Raw genomic sequence first — 24,120 nt, forward strand, 5'->3', positions numbered from 1 at the left:
TATGTGAGTGACAACTGAAGAAATCCTTAAGCATATATTATACAAAGTGGAAAATATAAATCTGAGAAGACTTCTGTTTTAAAGAAATGCAGCGGTAGCTAGAGTTTTGTTAAAGTTAAAAATCATATAATAAGAAGTGGTCCTAATTTCATAAGAAGGTGTTCTTGCACAAAATAAAGGCATTTTTCTGGAAAGTGTTATTAAAATCAACTGCATATAATATGATTTAAATGTTAACAGTATTTTGTTATTTCTTTATAACAAACAGATCTAAGTTTATTCATTCACAGGTTTCTTTAGAAGGATTGTATTTTCTTGTAACTATGAAAAATTAAATCTCATCTCTTTTTTACTTCTTCATATAGTAGATCTGAAAACTAAATAACATTTATTTTATTTTATAGGATTTCACACAGAATTCAGGCCAAACAGATAACCAGTCTTCTCAACAAAAGGGTATGTCTCCAGTGAAATTTACCAACTTAACAATTACATAACAAAAATGTGGAAGATCTTGCATTTTACTGTGATTAGCTCATGGTATCTGCCCTCACAATAAAAAAAAATGCAGTAAACAACAAAATGACATCATATATTTAAGGAGACTCTTTTAGCATAAGTTATTTACATGACTTGTAACTTGTAGTTTTACTGCTTGTAGCATCAGAAGTTCAGAATGTAGATATTGTTAAATGCAGTGTGATGTGTTAGTGCAGGGGTCGGTAACCTTTCAGAAACGGTGTGCCGAGTCTTCATTTATTCACTCTAATTTAAGGTTTTGCGTGCCAATCAATACATTTTAACATTTTTAGAAGGTCTCTTTCTATAAGTCTATAATATATAACTAAACTATTGTTGTATGTAAAGTAAATAAGGTTTTTAAAATGTTTAAGAAGCTTCATTTAAAATTAAATTAAAATGCAGAGCCCCCCAGACCGGTGGCCAGGACCCGGGCAGTGTGAGTGCCACTGAAAATCAGCTCGCGTGCCGCCTTCAGCACGTGTGCCATAGGTTGCCTACCCCTGTGTTAGTGTATCCTGCAAACACTTAAACGTGCATACATTTACTCATGTTAGTAGCTCTCTATTCAGGGGTTTTAAGTCACTGGAGCCACATGAAGATTTTCAGTGCACCCCAATAGCCCCCCAGACAATGGCCGGAAACTATGAGTAAAATATTCTCCTGTGATTATATGCATAAGCACTCTATCAGTTTGTAAAAGGTTACTGCATTGTTTTCCTGTGCTTGTAAATACCTTTGGAATGTGGAACATGATTAACCACTGCAAGCTAAATTTTTGAAAGATGTTCATCTGAGACAGCCATTGCCTAGTAGACTGACTTGAGATTCAGATGTGTGAGTGACTCAGGAGCTCATTTCGGGTTCTCCATATTCAGCATACAGTACAGTGGACCCTTTTATAGTCTTTTTTTATTTCAGCCACCAAGAAGTGATTCATGGTGATAACCAGTTAGCACATTGCAGTATATTTAACAGGATACTGTTAGGCAGTCTAGGTGCAAAATTAAGGCTTTGAGTTTTTAAAAAATGTTTACAAAATCAGATATTATAGCAGTTTCATGATACTTTTTAATATCAATTAAAATATTTTTGGTTTGATTTGAAACAAACACTTTGCTGCAGACATTACAGCATTATGTTTATGCATGAGAACCTGCAAGTGAAACAAACTAAAAACCAAAGAGAAAACAAACTATTTTATTTTCATTGTCCAAACTGAATGAAAGGCAAAAATACATGGTGACAGGTGAGTTTGATTTCTAAACTAATTCCAATTATAACAGTCTAAGGTATGATTAACAATATAATCAGGATCATTTTTTAAATATATCATTTTAAACCTCAAAGATAATGTCCTGTTAAATAAACAAGGTTGGACTTTCATTCTGCTTGATACAGTAGAATTTGCTTTTTATATTGAATCATGAAGCTGAATTATGATCGTTTACAGTAGTTGAAGAGTCTGATCTTACAAACCTTTACTTTCATGAGTAGTCCCATTGACTTTACTGGCAAGTACTTATGAAAGGAGTACTAAAAGTTTGCAAGATAGGGCCCTAAGTTCCTGATCTTGCTATGAGCTTTCTGTGGGCAGATCTCTTCACCTTCATGGAACCCCGTTAAAGTAATTGGTAGCCAGTGACAAATTAGGGCAGTCTCAAAGCTGCTTAACTGAAAGGGACTGAATTGGTCCCTGACTGGTGCCAAAACACAGGGAGCACAAAGGTGCATAAAGCCCAGTTATTGTCTGGAGCAGAGCTTAGCTGGAACAGAGAGACTGACGCAGTAAGTGCCTTGCCATTACTTCACTGCGTAGGATAGCTCCCTTCCCCAAAAACATAATGCATCCATAGTAGCGTAGAACTGTTTTTCTGTGTTTTAAGTACTTTGTTTATAGGAGGTAAAAGAGGTGAATCAAGTTGAATTGCCCATGTTTTTTATTCTTGTTTTATTACCATATTAAGAGAAAATAGTTTGATAATTTTATGTTTTCTCTTTAGCAGAAAAATTCTTCACTTCCCAAGATTATCTTGAGCTGTCTAACAGATTCCCTTGCCAGGCCTGGGAAGAAGCACGACAGTTTTTCTTGAAAAAAGAGAAAAAATAAGTGTTTCATTTTGTTTCCATTTTTAAAACATCTAACATGTTAATGTTAAGCAATTTGTGCTAATTACATACTTTAAGAAACTGTTTTGGAAACTTCTAGATACTCTAAATACTTATGTTGTAGATATATATAATTTGCACTATTTATGTCTTAAGTACTGTAGATACTTTAAAGCTCTGTTTTTTAATTTTGAAAATGGTTTATTTCATTTACATACTACGTCATGGCTTTGGTAGCTTCTACCCTATGATGTGTACTTCTTGCACTGTAAAACTGCTGAAATTAGGTTACAAATATAGAAAATGTTATCTTCTATATATCTTGTAATAAAATAACTTATTCTGTTTGTAGTGTGACTTATTCAGATTACTATAGACCACACAATCTCATAAATAGAAATAGAAGTCTTGAGGCATCTTTTGAATTAATCAAAATTTTAGCAAGTTTATGCTGAATTGACTCAGGAGTTCATTTAGACTTTTCTTGTGATTTAGAATAAGATCATTTGTACTAAACTTTTTAAGCCACACACATTTTTAAAGTTTGAATAAGACTTTCATAATAATTGTTAAAAAAATGTGATGCATCTTGGTACTGTTAATGGTGAGTTTTCATAAAGCTATGTCAAGCAATATTAAAACACAATTATGGTGTTTCTGTTGAAAATAAGATTTTCTTTTGCTTGTTTAGCTAGGCTAAAATTATTTCTCAGAAATACAACAGTCTGTGGTGATTCAGATTACTACTTTACCCTGGTGAATTGTAACACTTACCAGGCACACACAAACATGAGACGAAAAAGAAAAATATGGATATTATAAACTTATTCAAAACTAAACTTGAGAGATGCATTAAAAAGGGTGTAACGTAAATGCCACCATGATGTTGTAAGCAAATAAAAAATTGTATTGTAGAATGTTTAAAGAATGTTATATATTGTATAAAATCAGACCCCAGGCTTACAAACTGATATGCGAACACTGGAGTGAGTATCTTGAAGAATAGTGTTACAGAGCACCCCACCATACTAAGGAAGAGTTTTAATTATGGATTTTGCAGGCTCCCTTTCCTTTCCCTATTTTTTTCTTTCTTTCTTTCCCTATTTTTCCTCAATGTCAAGATTTGTGCATGTAAAGACATTTGTTCACTCTAAGCCAGCCACATCACAATTTTCAGTCACAGCAGAGATTCTGATGGTGCATGCCTCAGTGATAACATGAAGGATGGGACAAGGGAAGGAAGACTCTAATTAGAAAGGAGACAATGTAGAAAAGAATCTGAAAAATCAAAATTGTGCCCATAGGAAATACACAGAACACTGTCATTATGATAAAGCCCTGTGCACATTTACAGTGCTGCATACATAATAATCAAATGTTAAAATATATAATTGCAACACTTCACTAATCCAAAGCTATCAAAGCACCTCACAAACAGCCCTGTCAGGGAAGTAAGTATTCCTAGATTGCAAACTCCTTAGAGGCAGGGACAGTTTTTTGTTCCGTGTTTGTACAGCACTTAGCACAATGAAGTCCTGATTCATGACTAGGGCTCCTTGCAGCTATGGTAATACAAATTAATAGTAATATCCCCACTGCAAAGATGCAATTGGGAGAAAAGAACCCAGTTCCCTGCCCTAACTACTAAACAGAACACATTTGAACTCTGTCAGTCTCTGGGCCAGTCCCTGCACCTACTCAAGTCCATGGCAAATTGTCCCTCTGCAGTGTGAACAGGATGGGACCCTCTATTTTCAAGAGTTTCTGAGCACTTCGATGGTTGTGCAACAATATCCTGCTGCTCACAAACTACTGGCAGTGGCTGGAAGCGAGTGTCAGTTGCAGCTGGAAAGGCACTCAGTTCACAATGTCACTGTATTTCAAGGTTTCCTACTTTCATAACCAAAAGGGAATTTGGGATTAAAAAGTCCCAGAAAAAGGGAAATCCAAGACGGCAAATATGAAATTTGCTGTTGATGTTAATAATGAGGGAACAAGAGGGCACTTTATTTCCTGACTTTCTCAGTGCCACTGCTTTTTATGAGCAGCCAAATGAGTTTTGGGGGAAAGGATTAAGATAGGTTGCCTTTTGTTTTCTTGTTAAGGTCTCTAAACCTATTTAAAGTATCCATCTTGCTGGCTGGAACAGTCTGTGGTTCTTGGAAATACCAAGCATTTGGGCTACAGCAGCCATTAAGTAGATTTAAAGCGTTTGCAGACAGGTCCCAGAAGGATCACGAGTAGCTTTGATCACCAAGGATTCATTCAAACTTTTTTTCTGGGACAGGAAGGTGGGGTAGTCGGTGCTTAAATACTTTATTCAGTAGAAAACAGCCCTTTGCCAGCAGCGTTCAGAGCAGGCTAAAGAAAACAAGCCCTTGTGTGATATTGGAGGGGTTTGGGCCATCTCTTTCAGAAGCTCGCTGTTTGTGGTGCTAGTCATGGGGCTCTGCTTGAAGGAGGGCTCATTGCTCAGGTGAGTGGACTAGCCAGGGGGCAGCAATGACAAGCAGGTAATCGAATGTACCCCAGGGGCTCTCAGGCCCAATGCTGGGATGAGAGACACCCCTGTGAGTCCAGCTGCTCAGCTCCCCTTGATTTCAATGAGTCTGCCCAGGTGTGAGCACAGAATTTGGGAACAGATCCTTGGTTCACCTCGTGTAGACAAGACAAAAATTAAAACAAGCCAGAGCTTTGGCAAACCGACCTGTCCAGCAAGCCCTGCAGAGAGGTTTCCAATACACTTGCTGTCTCTGCTCTGCTCTCTCGCCAGCTTCCATTTCCACACCAGCCACAGGATCTTCAAGCCTGCCCGAGTCTCTGGAGATTTTCCAGGCAGGGCCATGCCAGCTGTGATGGAGCTTTTGTCACAGGGTTCTTCTGTCGTACAGCAGCCCAGCTTGGCTGCGATTCCTCTCCCTTATCATTAACCTGCTGCAGCCTGGTGGCCCTCTCCCCTGGGATGGCCTTTGCAGGCTCCTGGCACCGGGGAGGGCAGCGTGTCCATTTCCTCCAGACCTTGTTGTGCTCCCAGCACGTGATTCACTGCCTGAATTTTCAACTGGTGCATAAATCACCGTATTACTGGCGTCTAATAAATGTGCCATGGCTCGGATGAACCCAGATGGTGGAGACATTTGTCCTTTTAACATAAAACTTCAAACCTTTGTTTTTCTCGTTAGGAAGGGAGACAACAGGGTGGCGGGAGCTGAAGTGAAGGCGAAAGGAAAGGAATAGGGCTGGGAGGCCATATTAAATCAAAACCCAGCCCTAGTTCGGGTCTTACTGGTTTCTGCTGGGCCCGATTCTGCATAGGGCAATTGTAGCCAATGGGAGTCTGGGCAGGTTAACCAGGGTGTGAAGGGTTCGTGACAAGGGTCCAACGGTATTTAGGCTCCTCGCTCCCATTGACGCCAGTGGAAGGGAGCAGCCTAAAAACCCGGGCGGATCTGCCCCAGGTTTGCCTTCAGCGCCGGAGCTGTTCTCCCCCGGCCCGGCTCCCTTCGCCTTCGAGTGTCTCGAGCGGCCAGGACCGGAGCCTAGCAGGTGGCCCAGGGGGCCCCTGGCACGAGGGCCGAAAGAGAAGGGGACGGTTCCCTCCGCTGCTAGCGGAGCGGCCTAGAGCCACCCCCGAGCAGAGGAGCCCGGCCGCCCGCTGCGGTGCGGCGCCCACCCTGGCATCCGCCCGCGGGGGGGTCCCCGAGCCTCCCGCGCCGCCATGGTTCGTTAAAGCAGCTAATTGCCGCCCGCGGCACTGACGGGGGTGGCCCCCCAGGGAGGCGGGATCACACCCCCCGCGCCCCGGTGTCGGGCGGGAGACTCTCCGCAGCTAGCGCGGGCTGGGTCCCAACAGGCGCTCGTTGGGATGGAGCAGAGCGCGCGCCAACCAGCCCTCCCCCCCCCCCGGCCGGGCCAGGCCAGGCCAGTCAACCGTTAACGGGCAGCGCCCAGGAGCTGAGCCGGCCCCGCTGCCACCCCGAGACACCTGCCCCGGCGGTAGGGGGGGCTGCGGCGTGACCCGGGCAGCAGCCCGGCCCCTGGGAGGCGGCGGAGGAGCCGGACTGGGGGCCGCGCTGGGGTTTCAAGTTCCCTCTTCAAGAAGCCGCCCGGCCGGGCTGCGCTTTTATGGCTGGTCGCATTCCAGGGGCCGGGCGGCTCCATCCCCAGGTGATGGGAGCAGCTTGTTTCAATCTCGGCGGGGGACGTGGCTGGGGCGCAGCAGAGGGAGCGATTGGCCACGGGCCCCCCGCCCCGAGCCCGGCGGGATCGCGCCCGGCCACCTCCCGGGGTGAAGCCGCCCCAGGATTGACCCAGGCTGGGGCCCTGGAGCCACCCGCACGCGAGGGGGCCGCTGGCAGGTGAGCGCTGCCCAGCGCCGGGCACAGCTCCCCCGCCCCGTATCATTCGTCCCTCCCGCTCCCCAGCTGGCAGTGCCCGCAGCGGGGTCTGCCTGGCCGGGGCCGCCCCGCCGCTGAGCCTGGGGGGCAGGGAGCTCACCCGCCTCCAGGGGGGCCTAACCCCACTTCTACCCTCTCCCTCTCTGCCGCTTTCGGCAGCGGCGGGCCGCGGCTGCCTGGTGGCCACGACAGGGTCTGCACGAGGGGCTGGCCCGTGCTCCGGCTGCGCCAATTAGCGCGGGGCTCGCTCTAGGTTGGCTGCTCCAGACACCACTTTTAATTTGTCTAAATTACCCGAGTTGTTCTATTGGCTGCTCCAGGGTCCGGCTGCAGCTGCAGCATCGCTCCGCCGTGTGGCTTCGTGGCTCCGCTTCCCAATGGACTCCGCAAATCTTAATGCGCTGTATTGACAGTCTCTCCCCCAACTCCGTGTGTATCTCACAGACTACCCTGCAGCCGGGGAAAGTTCCCTTATCTTCCCTCCCTTTGTGTCCCGGTTTAGAGCCCGTTTTCTATCCCTCACCTCTCCCAAGCAGCCCTTTCACCATCCCCCCGGCATGCAGCTGCCCGGCGGAGACTCCCATGTGGACTCCCTTTAGATCAGGCGCTTCAGCACCTCTGCAAACTCAGGTGGTCCGACTGTTTGCTCCTGGGTCCCGCAGCCCTGGTGGCCCAGATGAAGTTCAGCCCCCCTGGCCTGCAGGCGGCTCGCTGCCTAGACCTTACCTGGGAGGACACTGGTATGTTTGCCAAGCATCCAACTTCTCCACTTCCCAGCACAGGTTAGTGACTCGGTAGTTACACTCACCAGGCTTCAAACAAACCTGCAGCTAGAGAGAGCTGAGGCCAGACACAGAGTCACCCCAAAGGGCCCACTTGGCCCCGTGCCCGGCGCAAACCCTGCGGCAGACACACAATCCTGCCCGGTTCATTGCCGGCAGGCGGGAGGGGAGATTTGTCCGCAGCGGAGAGTTTAATGTACGGGGAAACCCCTGCTGGCTGGGGGAGACCTGAGCTTCCTTATTGATGCAACTAACCCAGCGGGGCGCTGACCTCAGCTCGGGACCCTGCAGCCTCCACCTGTCCCTGGCAGACCGGGCAGGCTCCCTTGGTCAGAGCCGGCACAAAGGCAGGGAATGACCGAGCGCCTCCTGCATTGCCCAACGCCGGGCTGCGGAGATGGCCAGTGCCTATTAGACACACAGCTACGCCCCCGCGCGCGGTGGATGCGCTCAATTCAGCGATTCCAATCAGCTCCGCAACCCGCGCCCCTTAATGCAAACGGGGCAGCTCCGCCCCACTCCAGCAGCAGCCACGCGGGGTAGTCTTGGGGCGCTCCGTGGAGGTGAGGACTGTATCCGTGGGGAAGGTGTCTGGAGGCGCTGCCCCTGACTCAGGTCAGGCCCCGCCTGCCCCTAGGGGAGATCTGGAGGGCTGAGTGTGCAGGACTGGAGGGAGGGGAGCGGTCTAGGTTAAGTGCACACGATCTGCAAGGATCCAGCAGCGCTCATTCCAAGCCTGCCCGGGCAGTGCGGAGGCGAACCTGGTCCTTATTAACCCAGCCTATCTAGACTCTTATCTCGGAGTTTGCAGCCCCATTTCCTACACCCGGGAGAAAGAGATTATTAAAGGCAAAGTGCTGCTGTCTCTCGGGAACTAGAAGAAAACCAGACTTCGGGCCCTTTCCACCGTCTCCCCATCACCCCACCCCCGCCTCCCGGCCCCCAGTGACGTGCCTGCAGCCCCAGCTGGCCCGAGGGGCTCCTAGGGGGACACAGAGACAAGCTTCTGAGCAAAGCCTAGCTCTGCCCCTCACTCAAAGCCCACAACCCTGTTGCCCAGCCCTAAATCCATCCGCAGCTCCGTCTATGGGGCTCTTCTAGCCCCGTTCAGCTGGCATCTGCCTTGTGCCAGACCCTTGCAAGGGGGCAGGTTCCCACTGCCAAAGGGGAGGGGGGCGGAGAGCTGGCACCGGAGGGTTAAACAAAGGGTTAAATATTTGTGACTGAGAACCCGAGCTTCCAGCTCATGGCCTGGCCCGGGGGCCTGGTGGAGATTCAATATCTGCCTCTTATTTCCTGCGCTCACTAGTCAGTTTCTCTTTAAAACACACACACACACACAGAGGGCCGGCGGCGGGGTTTGAAATGTCACACCAGCTGACCTGGGCACGGTCTATCCAGGGGCCATTGCAGCAAGCGGGGCCCCTCCCTCCCCAGAGAAACCCTTCGCCTTTGGGTCTGTAAAGAAAATAAACCCAGGACACGCCAGACTGGTTCGCCGAGGGGAACTAGCAGCGCCCGTAACGGAGGGTGGTTGTGGCTCCCTTCAGTGTATCGCTTGCAGGTGATGCCAAACCCAGATAAGGAGCCGCCCAGCCTTCGCCTCTGTCTAGACGGGAGAATTAATAAATGCAACTAGATTGATCACATCACAAATCCACTCTGGGGACAGCCAGGACAAACGAGCCACTCGCGGGGATCCCAGGCTGCTGTCACAGGATTTAGCGCGTTAATTAGCTCGTTGCTACGTGGCCTTTAAAAGGTCGAGCTGGCGGCTTGTGTCTGGGGCTCGGCGGTTATTATTTGACTTACTAGATACTAGCGATTCCCTGTGTGGGGGCTGTTCTCTGGGTGATCTCCCCGGCTTCTGCCCCTCGCCTTCCCTAGGTGCAAAGGGTTTTATTTCTACAGCCTCTTAGCCCCCGCTAGCAGAGCGGTTTAGGGTAAGTGCTTTGCACGGCCTAGACAATGCTAGGCCTCTTGAGTGACAAGCCGCGTAACAAAAAAAAAAAAGGATATTCGTGGTTGCTAAATGCCTCGGCTTGGGCATTGCAGCCCGGGAGACAATGAGCTGCAGACGGCTCTGTGCCGAAAAGCCTGTTACACTGACTGCAGCGCTATTAGTAGCCTTGTAAACCGAAACCCAACCTGAGCGCCGTCCTAATTGTTAGTTATGCAGCTACCGAGCAGAACCGAGGTGTGCGTGTCCGCTGCAGGAACAGCGGCTGCTTAATCACAGCTGGGCCAGGCGGAGCAGGGCTGGCTTAGGTGGCGCGGTCAGTGAGTGCGAGTTAGGGCCGGGCCGGCGCCCTTTGCCCGGCCTGCAGCCTGGGCTGCTGGAGGGCGCTGAAAACGCTGCCCACTGCGGCCGACACCGGCGGGAAGTTGTGCCTGGGTGAAGGGCTGCAGGAGAGGGGCTTTAACTATTTGGGAGGGGCGGAGTGGGTCTTAGCTCTGGGACGGTGGGTGAGATAACTAATACACAGCCAAGCTCAAGTCATTAGCCCTACTAACAGCCAGCTTTGTCCTCTTTTCCACCGGTGTAAATCCGGAATGGCTCTGGATTGACTGCACCTTTACAACGGTGGAAGGGAGCCAACGATCCTAATGCAGAGTCATCCTCATCTCCTTAGTGAGCAGCAAATTGTCAATAAATATATTTCACACGCCCACGCTCTAAAGGTGCCTTCACCCCCCCCCTCGCATGAATCAGAGACATCCTGAAATAAAGAGTGGGGGAGGGGACGTAACCTTTGGCCCAATGACATTCTCCTGGGAAGAACCTGGGGGCCGGGTGATTGCCCAGCCCCTGCTAACAGCATCCCTGTTCACCCCGAGCAATTCACTTTCCCTGTGAATTAGGATCCCAGCAGCTAAAGCCGGACAAACCCAGAGCCCACTCCATACACTGCCTTGTGGGGGAGGGCGCAGGCTAGGGCCTAACTGTAAATGCAGTAACAGAATCACAGGTGAGAGCAAAACAGCTCCAATTCTGGTGCTACATTTAATAGATTTGTAGGGACAACCCCAGTCGCTGGCAATTGAGTGTGATCTGAAATAAGAAGCTGCAAAGAGAAGCAGAATTACAGCCAGCCCTGCCCAGCATTTCTATGCTGCTGCCCTGGAGATGAAATCTCTGTCTCTTACTGCTGAGAAAACAAACGTTTTCACCAGGGATGCACTGTGAAGAAGGGCAGCTTGCATTGGGGTTTTGAAAAGTGGTTCACGTTGAAACTGGAAATAATTTTGTTTTCTAATTTAAAAATACCCTGTGATAGCAGACAGGATGCTTTAACAGGTAGTGCCATGATTCAGGAAGGCAAATCGATTAAATTATACAATCATTATTGGGGGGGGGGAGCAATTCAGCTTTTCCTTTTAATATCAATCAAAATCCACACCAGGGTGTTTTTTAAAATATACATTGATAAGAAAACAGTTATAAATAATGCAGTTCGATGAACGTTGCTAGTTTTATTAGCTCAGTATTACTGGGAGCTCGTTAGCAACACGGATTCCTGCTGTTCCGTGTATTCCTTTAAAGCCTCTGATACCATGGCAGAAGAGGTCATTTACCTATCTTGTTTCTAGTTTGACCATTTTGATTCCGGATGGTAATTTCGAGCTGCAGATTTGTTTTCAAGGATGGCCCCTTAGAATTATTTCCGCAGAATTTTGACCTTGGTTTCTCTTTATTCTTCACCTGACAGAGCTGGTTAACAATACACACACGATGTATCACTTTCCAACGAGGTTATTTTTTATTAAAATCAAAATATTAATCCCACTATTAACTGCTGCTCTGACAATAAATAACAATAACTTACTTTTGTTCTTTAAAGGCTCAAACAATCTGTCCTCCGTCCATAAGATAACTTAACATTTTCAATAAAAGTCTCATTTCCATATATATGTTTTCCAGCAATCATGCGGCTTGGGGGGGGGGTCCTTTCCCCCCACCCAAAACAGGACAAGGTTCTCAAGTCAGGGATAATGCGGAGTATGGAATGATCTCACTCATGTGGTGCTGTGAGAGACACTGGGATGGAGATGACTACTCAAAAGACAACATCGAGCTGAGATGAGTTAACTGGCTTCCAATAGTCTTAGAAAGACACAAAAGATCCTTTTTTCTTCCAAAAAGGAAAACGAAACAAAAAAAAATGTACAAACTACCATTATACAGTACGTGATTTGGGGGCTAATTTTAGTAAATCCAGGTTTCCTCTGGGGAGAAAAAAAAATCCGTAAGGAAAAAAATAGGGGTGAGGGAGAGTTCTCTCCAGTCTGGTGAAGGCAGCTAGAATCCTGGTGCTTTTTGGCAGTCAAGACATATTTTTGTTTGTTTTTAAATAATATTTTTATAAAAAGTTTTGTTTGGAGCTCTGGGCCAGCCTGAGGCTGGGCTTGTCTCATGCAGGGAGCAGGAGCATGCGAAAGTCCAAATCTGCTGGGGGGTGTGCTGGTCTCACGTCTCCACAGGACTGGGTACCATGCTGTTGGGGGTGTCAGGTAACTGGGAAGACAAGGAGGTCACATCGCTGCCAGAAGAGTTACCCAAGGAGCCAGATTCGGAAAAGGATACCTGGGGGGGAGAGGAAGGGGGGGGGAGATGGGTGAGAGCGATGTGGGCAGAATTCAGAGCCCCCAATCCCTGCCTTATCTAGACTGGGGGAAGCTTTTTTTTATCGTGTTAACCCGTTTTAATTAGACGCTGCTAAAAAAATATTCTAGCACCAAGTTCAAGGCAGGGTTTTAAAACTAGCTAAGATTCACCTGCAGCAGATAAGGAGCTAAGACACAACATGCCCTGTCTCCTCCAGGGTTTGTACATGTTTTAGTTCAAACGTGTTTAAATAACACTTGTTCTAAACCTAGCCTCGACCCACCCAAGCAGGGATGCCCATAGCTAAAGAACCCCTCCATCCTGTTCAGAGTAATGCCATAAACGCCTACTGTCAGGGGCTAGCACAAGGGGAGCGACACAACCCGCAGAGCCCTTCATTCTTCTTCTTGCCAACATTCAAACCACAGAGCCCCTCTGCCAGGCAGGGCTTGTGCTGGCAAAACAAATCTCATCCGTAATACAAGGATAGGACATGATTACCTATAATTAAATAAACAAACCAAGCTGATGAGAACCCAGGCGTCCTAGAGAGAAGTTCCCTCCTCCTGGAGGAATCCTATTGGGCACTATGGCAAAAATCTCCCCAGCTCAGCAGTGCTGCACACTCCTAATGCAACCCCCGGGGATTTCTTTGCAATGGGAAGAGGCTCTCCTGCCCATTAAGAAATCTGCTAGACTTTTCGAAGTTAATTTCAGACTAGGCAGTGGTCCAGTGGCAGTTGCGCAGTGCTGGGCTCCATATATCACAGGGTGATGTATGTGCAGCATATTTCATCAATTCGCTCTTCCAATGCTAGTAAATGATCGTTTAATTATTCATACAGCACTCCTGTCTCACTTTCCCATTATATTAACTAAACATAACACAAGATTAATTTTTGATTATCTTCTAAAACATCACAGTGATAGCGGAGGAGTACATTAACGGGGGGCTTCATCCGCTTCTTTTTCTAAGCCCGATTCTCCTCCACAAACACCCGGCTCAGAGAAAAGTTAGCGCAGGCCGGGCATCGGAACCGGAGTGTTAAAAACCAGAGAGCCCATGGGCCAGCCCCTGGAATCCTGACCCAATTTCCATTGAAGTCAGGGCCAGTTTTGCCCGTCTAGAGAGAATTTCAGCGTCTAACTAGGAATGAGAAACTCCTGAGTCAGAATGTCTGGATCTGGCCCCTTGTAACTGTTTACTAGCACATGGTCAATTATAAACCACTAGCTGATTTGTCCCGGGGAATTTCTCTCTCTTCCTTTTTCCAAGTGCGATGGAACTGGCTGTTTTGTTTTGTTCGTTAATAAGAACACTTCCTATTCCCTTGCCAAAGAGTGCGGGGAACCGTTGAAATGGGCACGCACCAGGAACCCGTCCCCATCTCTAATCCCCTTTCTATCATTATTGGTCTCCTGACCGTTTAACATTTCTGTTGCCCTGCTGTGGATCACAGCTCCTGCCCCAGGGAGCGTACGGTCTAAGTGCCCCTAATACAGCCTGTATTCAGGGGCTGCACTGGGCTGAGCTCCCATGGGAACAGCCCTTTTCTCTAATTCACATCGAAATGTACCAAGGGAAATGGAAGTGTGGGTTGCTAGCGCTCCTGAACCATTCCTCCTCCGGGCACAGGGTGACTGTCAACCCCCAAAAAATCTAGGCACAGGGATCCCCGGATGCAGTTCGGCTCCTAACTTTTAGTGATGTCAGTGGGAGTTGGGAACCTTCGCGGACGTGACGCTCCGCGGATGACTTTACTCCCAGGAGCAGGATGGAGTGCGGTGATCACGGTCGGGGAGTAATAAATAAAGAGCAGTCGGAGGGACCCGCTCCCGCTCCCGCAGCCGAGCCGAGCGGCCTCTTCTTACCAGCTGCTGGAAGGCAGGTTGGTCCAGGTCGCTCTGCAATGCGAATTCACTAAGCGCTTTCCACGGGGGCTGGTAGGTCTGGACCTCCACGGCGTTGCCTTGCACGGCGCTCTCATGGCGGATGGGGCTCCCGGCCACCAGGGGGGTCCCGGTCAGGCCCTGCAGACTCTAGAGGGGGAGACAAGCAGCAAAGTCTCAGGCCAGGTGGGCTCTGCGGTATCGGGCGCGGCCCGGGGCATTGCAGGGGCCGCAGGAGTCAGCGCCAGGGCGCGGGTTCTCCCAACGCAAGAGCTGTCCTGATTCTCTAAAAGCGCGGCTGGTCTCCCTCTGGAGCCCGCCCCAGCGCTGCGCTTCCCGGCTCCCTGGGCCGCGTGGAAGTGCCAGGTGCGGGGACCTGTTCTCCCTCCTGCCTAGAACCCTGCAAGCTCCTCAGTTCCACCAGCTGCTCGGGTCAGGCGCTCCGAGGGGAGCAGGGCCCGGGCCTTTCGTTCTACCTGATCCCAACAAGAACGGAGTTACAGAGTCACTCCCCCCGGTTTTCGTTCTCAGTGCCTCCCCCGGGCTCTCCTGCAGACTCACCGACCCAAAGTGACATCTCAGTCCGGGATTTCACTTGTACAAATTATTATTAGCTTGACATGATTTGGCTGTAACCGAGCACCCTCCCTTTGAAAAGGGTCAAACCAATATTTAGGGCTCTCCCAAGAAGTTAAAAAACAACCCCGGGAGGGTGTTTGTTTCAGCACCGAAGAGCACTTTCCCTTTGGGTTGAGCGTTATTTTTTTATCGTTTTGAACAATGTCCCGAGTGCAAGAATGAAGTAGCTGTCATGACAAAACAGCTTTAACTTAAACCCAAAATATCTTAATGGGTCACGGCCAGGTTCATAATAACAATTCATGCATTTTAAAAACTAAATCGCTTTCTTTATGTAGCCAACAAACCCGTAGATTATTAAAGCGGAACGATTTTTTGTTAAATCTATATCGCTGGTCCCTACTCCTGCTGTTTGTTTACTCTGTACATGTCTCTCAGACTAGTCCGTTTCACTTTTGGTTTCTGGTCAATTTGTAGCCAGTTTCACTTCTGGGGGTTGCAGATGCTGCCGGGGGATATTCATTTATTTAACACATCTTTACTATTGGATTTTTGTTTTAAATTCACACAAACATTTATGTGGATCTTAGGAATTGTGTAAATAGAGATAGAATTGGTCCCTGTGAGCTGATTTATCCCATAAAAGGGAGCGTGGAGCAGAGGGGATGTCTTGTACAAATACCCCAGGGCTGTGCTGTCACGCACCCACACAGACATTTTCTCCACCAGATATTTCCATGTGAGTAATATTGGGGGGAAATCAAGGGCCAAGGCCAGGAGTCCTCGGGAACTACAGGGAGAACCGTTCCCTCCTGCAAAATGGCCCCTGCCTGGTGTGGGTGGAAAAAGATGCCCTGCTCTTACTGTCTTGTCGCTGTGCTGCTGCTGCTGCAGCTGCTTCATCAGGATGGATTTCTTCTTGTCCTTGCAGCGCTTGTTCTGGAACCAGACCCGGATCACTCTGGGGCTCAGGCCGGTCATCTCCACCAGCTGCTCCTTCATCAGCGCGTCCGGCCGCGGGTTGGCCGCGTAGCAGGTCCGCAGCGTGTGCAGCTGCTTCTCGTTCAGCACCGTCCGGACGCGGGTGGTCTTCTCCGTCTGCTTGTGCACGTGGGGCCGGAGAGAGGGCTGGCGGCCGGGCACGGAGTCTGCAGCGGGGCGAGGGGGAAGCGACCAACTCCAGTTAGCGCTGGGGTCTGAGCCACTTCCCGAGGCGCCCCCAGCCCCAGCCAGTCCGCGAAGGAAGCGTGGGGGCGGATTTATAGTGATCTCTGGCCTGGTCTGTGTTCAACCCTCCCCTGCTGCAGTGAAGCCCCCCCCCCGGATAAACTATGGGGGTCCCTGCTAGGGGCTTCCCTGAAGCGAGGGGTTGCAGATAAGCCCCTGCACAAAATGTAGCCTGGGAGATTAGCTCGCAAGGCCCAGAGCCAGTGCGGCCTGCGTCTCCTCTGAGATAAAAGGCCATTCTCACCCGCACCCCAAAGCCGGAGCTGCCCCCCCTCCCAGCACAGCCAGGCAGGGAGTTGTACCAGCCACTCTGCGGCGGGGGAAGCGGTTCCTGCTTCCCCAGCCGGGTAGGCAACAGGGAGAATCGAAATCACACACACTGCAAGGCGGGGATCCCAGGGCTCAGCTCAACACCCAAGGGGGGAGGGTGTCGGTACTTTACAGCTCACCAGGCACTGGGGGAAGCTGCTGCCGCCACCCCCAGAAACAAACAGGCTCTGGCCGCTGAGGTTCTTGAAAACAGGGCGAACAATACAAGTCAGGCAGGAGGAAAATCGCCCCGAGACTCACTTAACCGGGGCCCCGAGCCAGAGCTGCCCTGCACACAGAGGCTAGGCCCGGCCCAGGCACCGCGCCGCTTCCCGACTGGGGAATCGGGGAAGAAAGTGACTCTTTAGAGCAGGACATTTCATGGGGAAAGCCTGGGTGGGGGTTACAGGCTCGATAAATAAAACCCCGCCCCCATATTAATTATTCCAAAACGGGCATTTTGCCCCTGAGTGAGATGTGACCATTAGATTTCATATCAAGTGCAAATTACCCAGGGTCTAATCAGGGCCGGCTCCGCTCACCCAGCCACCCAAAGCGGCCCGTTGCAGAGCGCAGGGCCCGGAGAACAGAGTTAAAAACCGTTCAATCAAACAGCCCACCGGAGGCTGGGGGGAACGGCCCTGACCGGTGCACCGGAGCAGAGCGCAGTGGGGGAGGAGGAGAAAGAGCCGGATAATCAGGAAAAGAGCGTGCTGAAGTGCTAACTAGCTAGCCATTGTGACCCTGTCCATTAATCTCCGCGCGTCCTCCATGCCCTGGGAATTGTAGGATCTGCAGGCGGGGAGTACTTTGGAATAAAAACCCTTAGCCGGTATTTCTACTCGAAAACAGTGCAAATAGGAGCACTTCTCACGCGGCGAACGGGAAGGAGTCAATATAAGAGCTTCCTTAATAATCAATAACACGGGCGGTATAACATCACCCCCAAAAGGGGAAACGCCGGCTTGCCGCGATCTTTAACTAGTTAACTATAATGAGTCAATAATTATCCTTCAAAAACAGCGTGAGTAGAGTATCCAAAAAAGGACCAGGCTAGAATCTTTATGGAGACACAGCGGCATTACCGCCGTATAATCTCGATATGCTCAGATCCTAATCAGCCAGCACAAATAGACCTAAAAATAGACAATCGAAACCAGGTCTTCCACCCTTTCTCCATCGGATCTCGGCTTCCTGCAGACAGGGTTTGTTTTGTTTTTACCATTCATTCCTCTCTGATCAGAGGAATAATCTCGCTTCGGTTCCCTTCATACTCAGTGTTGGTGTTAGCAGGGGTGGTTTGTTATTTTTTACCTTTGCAGCTCGATATTTTTAAAATCCACATGATTATGTTTCCGATTAGTGAAAGCTCACCCTTCTTGAAACAAACCAGCCGAACTAATCCATGGCCTAGGCCAGCGGGCGAACGGAGTGCAGGCGCAGGGTTATTATTCCCGCAGGAAAGGAGGGCAGCCTATGAAAAGCACAGATTGTGCACGAAAATATACCCCCGTCCTAGCTGCTTTTCTTCCCCCAAATGATAGAAAGATGCCCCGGAGTGTGCAGTGACTGGGTGGCGGTCATTGGGGAAGCAGCCCTGGCTCTCTCTCGATACTCACACGCCACCTTTCGAGCTCTAGTCCCGTTCACACTGAACACGCCAGGACCACTGCCGGGGCTGTCCCGCGGTTAGCGAGAGCTTCGCAGCCTGTTGCCGGGGCAGTTCAGGGTGCCTTGGCTGAATCCCCGTTTATTCCAAAACTTCCTAAGCGCAGCCGTTGTTTGGACGTGTCTTCCCGGTCCTGTGTGCTCGCATACACATTATGGGACTGGCTCTGGAGCTGGAGTTTAGGGCCAAACGCTGCAGATCCATCGGTCGAGCTAGTCTCCTGGGCCAGAGCCCATCACCCTAGTATCTGAGCACAACTGCCTTGGGGTTGGGAGCCAGCAGGGTTTGGCCCTTAGAGGATGAAGGCCGGTTAAATGGCACTGGACCTCACCCCAAGAGGACAGCCATCTCTCTAGCCTCCTGTCCTGTCCTGGCTGTGGTTGAAATTCCCTCCCGTGCCTATTGGCATCACTGCAGTGTCTAGAACAGGGTATGTAGCCGCTCCCCGGCTCTGCCATGTTCCTCTAGCTTTTCCCACGAATCCGCTGCTGCTCCCTTGGGCAACCAGGGCTGTCACAGTCCCTCTCCCCTGCCCGACTGGCTGGCCTCATTGAGTCCTACCTCCCCCCCCCCCCCCCCCCCCCCCCCGCCTGGGCCGCCTTCTTTTCTCCCCCCCCCCCCCCCCCCCCCCCAGGTGCGCTGGTTTTGTTTTTGTTTTGGCTGCAGCTATTTGTAGCTAGATATTCAGCCGCCTGGACTGTATAATGCTCGCCCAGCCCTGTAGCTACTTCGATTCCCTCCTCAGCCGCCTCCAGACACCCCCGCTCTGCCCTCGCCCAGTCTGCCTCTCCCTCTCCTCTTCTGGGTGTGTACAGAACCTCACATTTCCCTGGCAAGTGGCCTGTAACGTCCAGTCCCTCCCACTCCCCAGACGCAGAAGAAAGAGGCCTACATGGAGGAGATGGAGGGGGGGGGAGAGGTTCCCAGTGTGGGGCCAGGTGGGAAACACTTCAAAACTGCGGAGTCTCTGGCCAAACCTCCTAGGCCTCCATAACTCAGCACAGCGTGGTGGAGATAACAGATGTATTTTCTGTAGCCACATAAGAGGGACAACTAAAGATATAAATGTCCCTGCAGCGTTAATAGGCAGAGGCAGATTAGATAGAAAATTATTCATACATCTATCAATCTACCCATATCACAGACACACAGCTATAGCAGTTTGTACAGTGCATGGCATTTTACCCCAGGGATAACAATACACGAGGTGTATGTGTCCATGCCCTGTATTTACTGAGCTAGCTAGCTGATGATCTCACACCCCCAGGTGGGCCCCAGCGCCTGGCAGATCTGTTGCTCCTTTACCTGATAGATGCAGGCCTCTGGTGCTCTGTAAATGGCCGGGGCTCCTGGGACTATCCGCCGAGCTCCTATCCAGCAGAAGGCTGTGGTCGGCCCGACAGAGCAGCTCGTGGTCCCGTAGAGAGAACTCATCCCCGGGCAGGAGCTGGCGGCTGCAGACAGAGCAGCGGAAACATTCGATGTGATACACGTTCTCCCGGGCTCTCATCACCAGATCACTGCTGCTGAATCCCACCTTGCACTTTGCACACTTTATGCCGAATAACCTGCCGGGAGAGAAAGGGCCATGAAGCTACTACACACTCACCCCACTGATCCCAGCTCACCCTCCCCAGTAACTAATCACCCCGGCTGCAAAATCCAGAGGGTCCCCTCTGCTCTCTTCCTAACAAATCTGACCCACTCATTCAATTCGATAAGGGGGCTCAGGGTCAATAGGAAAATTTCCCCTTACCCACATTTTTCTGTAACAGGCATTAGGGAATGTGCAGCTCAATACTGCCTCTTGCTCGCCGACATGCTGGTTATTATTAATATTCTTGTTTGGTTGTATGAATTGTTAATAACTTCCTGTCTCCAAAGCCGAATAAACAGGAACATAATTTGTCCTGATCACAAAAGTATTGGCTCCCTCCTTTAGCAAGCAGGAGGAGGTGCGATTTCATAGATGGGGAGCTCTTGAAATTAGCTCTTAAGAAATGGGTCGGAGGAAAGTTTTTTTTTTTTTAAATGGATAAAGAGCTTTTTGAATCACCTGATATAATCCCTTTTACAGTATGTCTTGCCATCTCTCACAAAACAAGTGCAGGTTTCATCCAAGTACTGGCTGCATTCAGCGCATTTGAGACATGCTGCATGCCACTCGAGGTCCGGGGAGACCTTCAGGATGTACTGGTCATGGATCTGACTCCCACAGCCCACACACATGGCAATTCCGGGCTTTTCTACCAGTGGAAATGAGCAGAGGAAATTTAGAACGTATACTGGAGGCATATCATTTCTAATCAGAACTGTCTCAAAGGACTGCAATCACAGAGGCATTCGTAATTAGGAGACATTCTCTAGTAATGTTCAGGCAATGGAAAGAAAGAAAGAAAAAGGTGAAATCGATAAACTGCAGCAATCAGCTATTCTCCATATATTGTTACTTTTACAGTCACCTGAACTGCAAGGAAATTTTACAGAAGCAATTGGTAGGTGTAAATACTAGGATAAAGGTTGGAAAATATAGAACTGGAAGATATTTAAACACAATGGAAAATCAGATGAACTTTATCTGCCGGTTATTTCATCTGCATTTATTATTCGTCTTACTTAAAAAAACAACTATGCTCTTCTTTTCCTCTTTGCATTTTTCTTATTGTATATATTAATAATGAATGACGAATGCCTGAGCTATTAGAATAAAAGGCATCCAAAGAGCAAAACCCAACAAAACATTTATTTAATCTTTAAAAAGAAAAAAAGAAACAACGAATTCTGCAGCCCGAGATCGTGACACAGCAAGATAAAATAGCTTTTAATTTTAAAAATAACAAAAAGCAATAAATTGTGCAAGAGCAAAAATAATCCTAGTTTAAAAAAATGCACGATTTTATAATGTTCTCTAAAAGTATCTCTGTAAATAAACCACTTGTAGAATCAACTTAAACGTTTCAAGTAAAATATTTACAAGTATCATTCAGACCAAAGATCAACTTACTCTTGGAATGATCCCCCATAGCACCCAGAAAAGGATAATGAAAAATAATATCCACCATGCAGAAAGAGATGTGTGCAAAGTGTTATGATGCAGAAAGAGCAGGCTGCCTGCCCAGTGCCTGCTGTTTGCTAACTAACTACTCCAGCCTGGAGGAGTTAGAAAGTGGAGCCTGCCCTGTCCCATACGCAGCATGACGTCAGCACGCATCAGCCCAAGGCCCAGCACTGAGAAGGGAGGGGGGGAGCAGTGACTTCACCAGGCCGCCAGAGCAGCCCCCAGAGGCGATTGGAAGAGATGGAGAGGGAGCGAATTGATTGGCCAGGAGTGAACAATGGAACGCGGAACGCCGTGCAACACACAAAGATTCTTTCTCGCTCAGGTCCCCCCACGCTTCAAGAAGCAGCAGTTCCCTCACTGTTTACCTGGTCTGAGAGTCCCTTCTAGCCCAGCAGCAACCACTCCTCCGATCTGCTTCAGAGCTTTCCATTCAAGAGGTGATTATTACACTTGTGTGAGAGCTGAAATCCAGACATGCCCCCAGCCCTCACTCCTTTTGGAAGGAGACTTTCTCCTTTCCGAATGAATTACTAAAAATCTCCCTCTTGTGATGAAGTATATTTCGCCTTGTGTTTAAATCAAACCAGCTCGCTCAAGTATTTTAAAATCTATTTCAAACAGTTTTATCTTAACATCCCAAGAATGACTTTGGGTTTATTTCAGTAACGCATTACTATACTATGTTAGTCTGTAAAAAGAACAGGAGTACTTGTTAGTCTGTATTTGTTATTATGCTTTATGTACTATTTAAACCTATTTTATGTTGAGGTGCAAGACGAGTGCCCATAAAAGGTGCTTCTGCACGTGACATTTACATGTGAACCTTATTAATTTATTTGTTGGAGGGAAAAGAAAGGCAGAAAAATTAGCTGGGATCTTGCTCTTGAAACTGACAGGAGCTTAATAGATATTTTAAACAGAATTATACATTGCACCTCTAATTTCATCCCATCCTGCACAACAAATTATTTTAAATTTAGTTTATTTCTCAAATCAAAGGTCATCATAAGAAACTAACGAACATTGCAGCTGGTATTACTGTTGCTATCCTACCGATCCGTTATTCTTTCCCTTTTATTAACATCAATTTGTAATTAAAAATACATTTCTGATAGGAAGACCCTCTAATTTTTCATTCTGTTTTTAACATTTTGTTGTTTAACTGTATTAGTTGTAGAAATACCGATGGAGACAGTGATATGAGCCACTCTTTTAGCACATATTATTTTGGGCAGATTGTTTCATTGAAAAGCCTATTGAACTAATTTTTTCTTGAGGACATTTTTACGGTCTATATTGCAGCTTTCAGTCACGGTGTCTCTTGAGCAATTCATGACGGCAAACTATCACCAGAATTTATCAGCCCTTTCGGTGACTAGCTGCAAACGTGTGGCTCTCTTTTGATCTTTTAAAATCCTCTCCCCAGAGGAAAGGGGGTGGGGGGAATGTGCCCTTATAATGTGCTGAAAAGCTGCTTAAATAATCACAGGGCTGAACAGCCACAGTTCACAACCCCACAGTTTTTACATGGACCCTTTTTTTTTATTTTAACCTGCAACTTGGAAAATACTTTGCATAAAAAAAAAGGGAAACAAATATTAAAAGGGGCTTCTTAAAAAATCTTTTTTACTCTGATGAATTTCCATTTGCAACATCCCTCTATAATAAGATGCCCTGTTTGCAGTTCAAAGAAGTATCCAATTGTTTATTTTGGGGGTAGAGGTGACCACCCCACAGAAACCTGTTACCGCGATCTTGGAGTTAATGTGACTTGTCAGTCAGTTGACGTTTCACTGCATTTCTGTTTTCTTTTCACGTTTAAACTCCCTTTACACGGTCCCCACTGTCTGGTTTCCAAAGCCGGGTTCTGCATTTCACTCGGATAGAAGGACCTCTACTGGGAGAATGGCTAATCGGTTAAAACTTGTCGCCAGACTTAATAAACCTCTAATCTTCAAGAAGGCGCATTGATGTAACATGAAATAATATTAATAATTCAGGACTGGAGCTCACAGGGCGAGGGTGTATTGCTTTAAGTGATCTGCTAGCAGGGACATTCCATTGTTAATGTCCTTTTTAACTCGCTCCTGCCCGAACACTATCATCCCCAATATTAATGGGCCGGGCTTGCAAGGCTGCGGCACCCTTAAGGAATACCCTGGCTAGTTAGCTGGCAGGTTTGGCAAGGTGCATGTTTCCCCTCCTGTACGGAACCGCTAATGAGATCTGCAGTTTGGGAAAGGGAGATGGAGGAGAAGGAAGGGGGTTTGCCAAAACAAAGATGACAGGTACTCAGTGTTCTTCTTTCTGTCGCACATCTGAACAAGCCGCGCTGGTGTCTTGATACAATGTTTGTTCCTGCCCAGGAGCGGTGTCTGGCTTTGTGACGCTAGGTTGATGCCAACTGGCAAACCCAACGCTCGGTCTCCACGAGCAGAAGATTGACCATCCAGCTCCACCAAAGCTAAAGATGCTTTCAGCAGAGCCGCGTCCATCCCGAGGCAGCTCTGCTGCACACACCCTCGGTGCAACCGAGTGCTAATGTGTATCGAAATGTGGCCACTTAAGTTGCCACAGAGATGATGAGTGAAAGTGTACCCGGGCCGTAAGGCAAAGGAGAGGGACTTGGGCAGGCTGGGTCGGACACGTTTGAAATGTAAAGGTCCCTCAAGGTTTCAGTTCCTGCAAACACTTTGGAAGCTTGTTGCCCACGGCCCTCCTTTGGAGGAGCTCACTGACAAGAGAAATTGCCCTGCCATGAGCCGGGCAAACAGGCAGTGCCACCCTACTGCAGGCGCGTTTGTTGTCTTCTTGCTGCGATCGCTCCTAAATATAGGCTCACAGTTTAATGCTGTATTTGTCAGGCGTCGGGATGCCCAATTTGGTCCGCGCTGAACCATTCATCTCTCCCTTAAAACATCATGCAGATTTTTTCCCTCTTCAAATCACACATCACCCCCAGTTCCTGCCTT

The 24,120-nt window shown here is 48.6% G+C and overlaps 2 protein-coding genes across 6 annotated transcripts in view; one reads left to right on the plus strand and one right to left on the minus strand.

Annotated features, from left to right (window-relative positions):
* The window catches only part of SCAPER (S-phase cyclin A associated protein in the ER), a 356,482-nt gene extending 352,981 nt beyond the window's left edge, over positions 1-3,501 (plus strand). For 4 of the 5 annotated variants that reach the window (XM_024205417.2, XM_024205421.2, XM_024205419.2 and 1 more), the window contains exons 31-32: positions 405-456; positions 2,523-3,501. In XM_024205417.2, coding sequence (XP_024061185.2) covers positions 405-456; positions 2,523-2,629 — 159 coding nt within the window. In that variant the 3' untranslated portion in view covers positions 2,630-3,501. The remainder of the gene's footprint in view (positions 1-404; positions 457-2,522) is intronic. The other variant, XM_024205418.2, reaches the window with a different exon arrangement.
* Positions 3,502-12,185: 8,684 nt separating this feature from the next.
* Positions 12,186-21,164, minus strand: ISL2 (ISL LIM homeobox 2). Its single transcript, XM_024205425.1, has 6 exons — positions 21,092-21,164; positions 20,144-20,333; positions 19,393-19,655; positions 15,747-16,030; positions 14,286-14,453; positions 12,186-12,392 (listed from the first exon to the last, which is right to left on the minus strand). The coding sequence occupies exons 1-6, from the start codon at positions 21,147-21,149 to the stop codon at positions 12,276-12,278; spliced, it is 1,080 nt and encodes a 359-aa protein (XP_024061193.1). The 5' UTR covers positions 21,150-21,164; the 3' UTR covers positions 12,186-12,275.
* Between the last annotated feature and the right edge of the window lie 2,956 nt (positions 21,165-24,120).

This window comes from Terrapene carolina, unplaced genomic scaffold (assembly GCF_002925995.2).
Source record: "Terrapene carolina triunguis isolate 2854851 unplaced genomic scaffold, T_m_triunguis-2.0 Scaffold67, whole genome shotgun sequence".
NCBI lineage: Eukaryota > Metazoa > Chordata > Testudines > Emydidae > Terrapene > Terrapene triunguis.

Coding starts and splice junctions, on each gene's coding strand:
- ISL2 (XM_024205425.1), bottom strand. CDS start 21,149: ATGGTGGATATTATTTTTCATTATCCTTTTCTGGGTGCTATGGGGGAT. Junction 20,334..21,091: donor TATGGGGGATCATTCCAAGA/GTAAGTTGATCT, acceptor TTCCACTGGTAG/AAAAGCCCGGAATTGCCATG. Junction 16,031..19,392: donor CAGAGGCCTGCATCTATCAG/GTAAAGGAGCAA, acceptor GCCCCGCTGCAG/ACTCCGTGCCCGGCCGCCAG.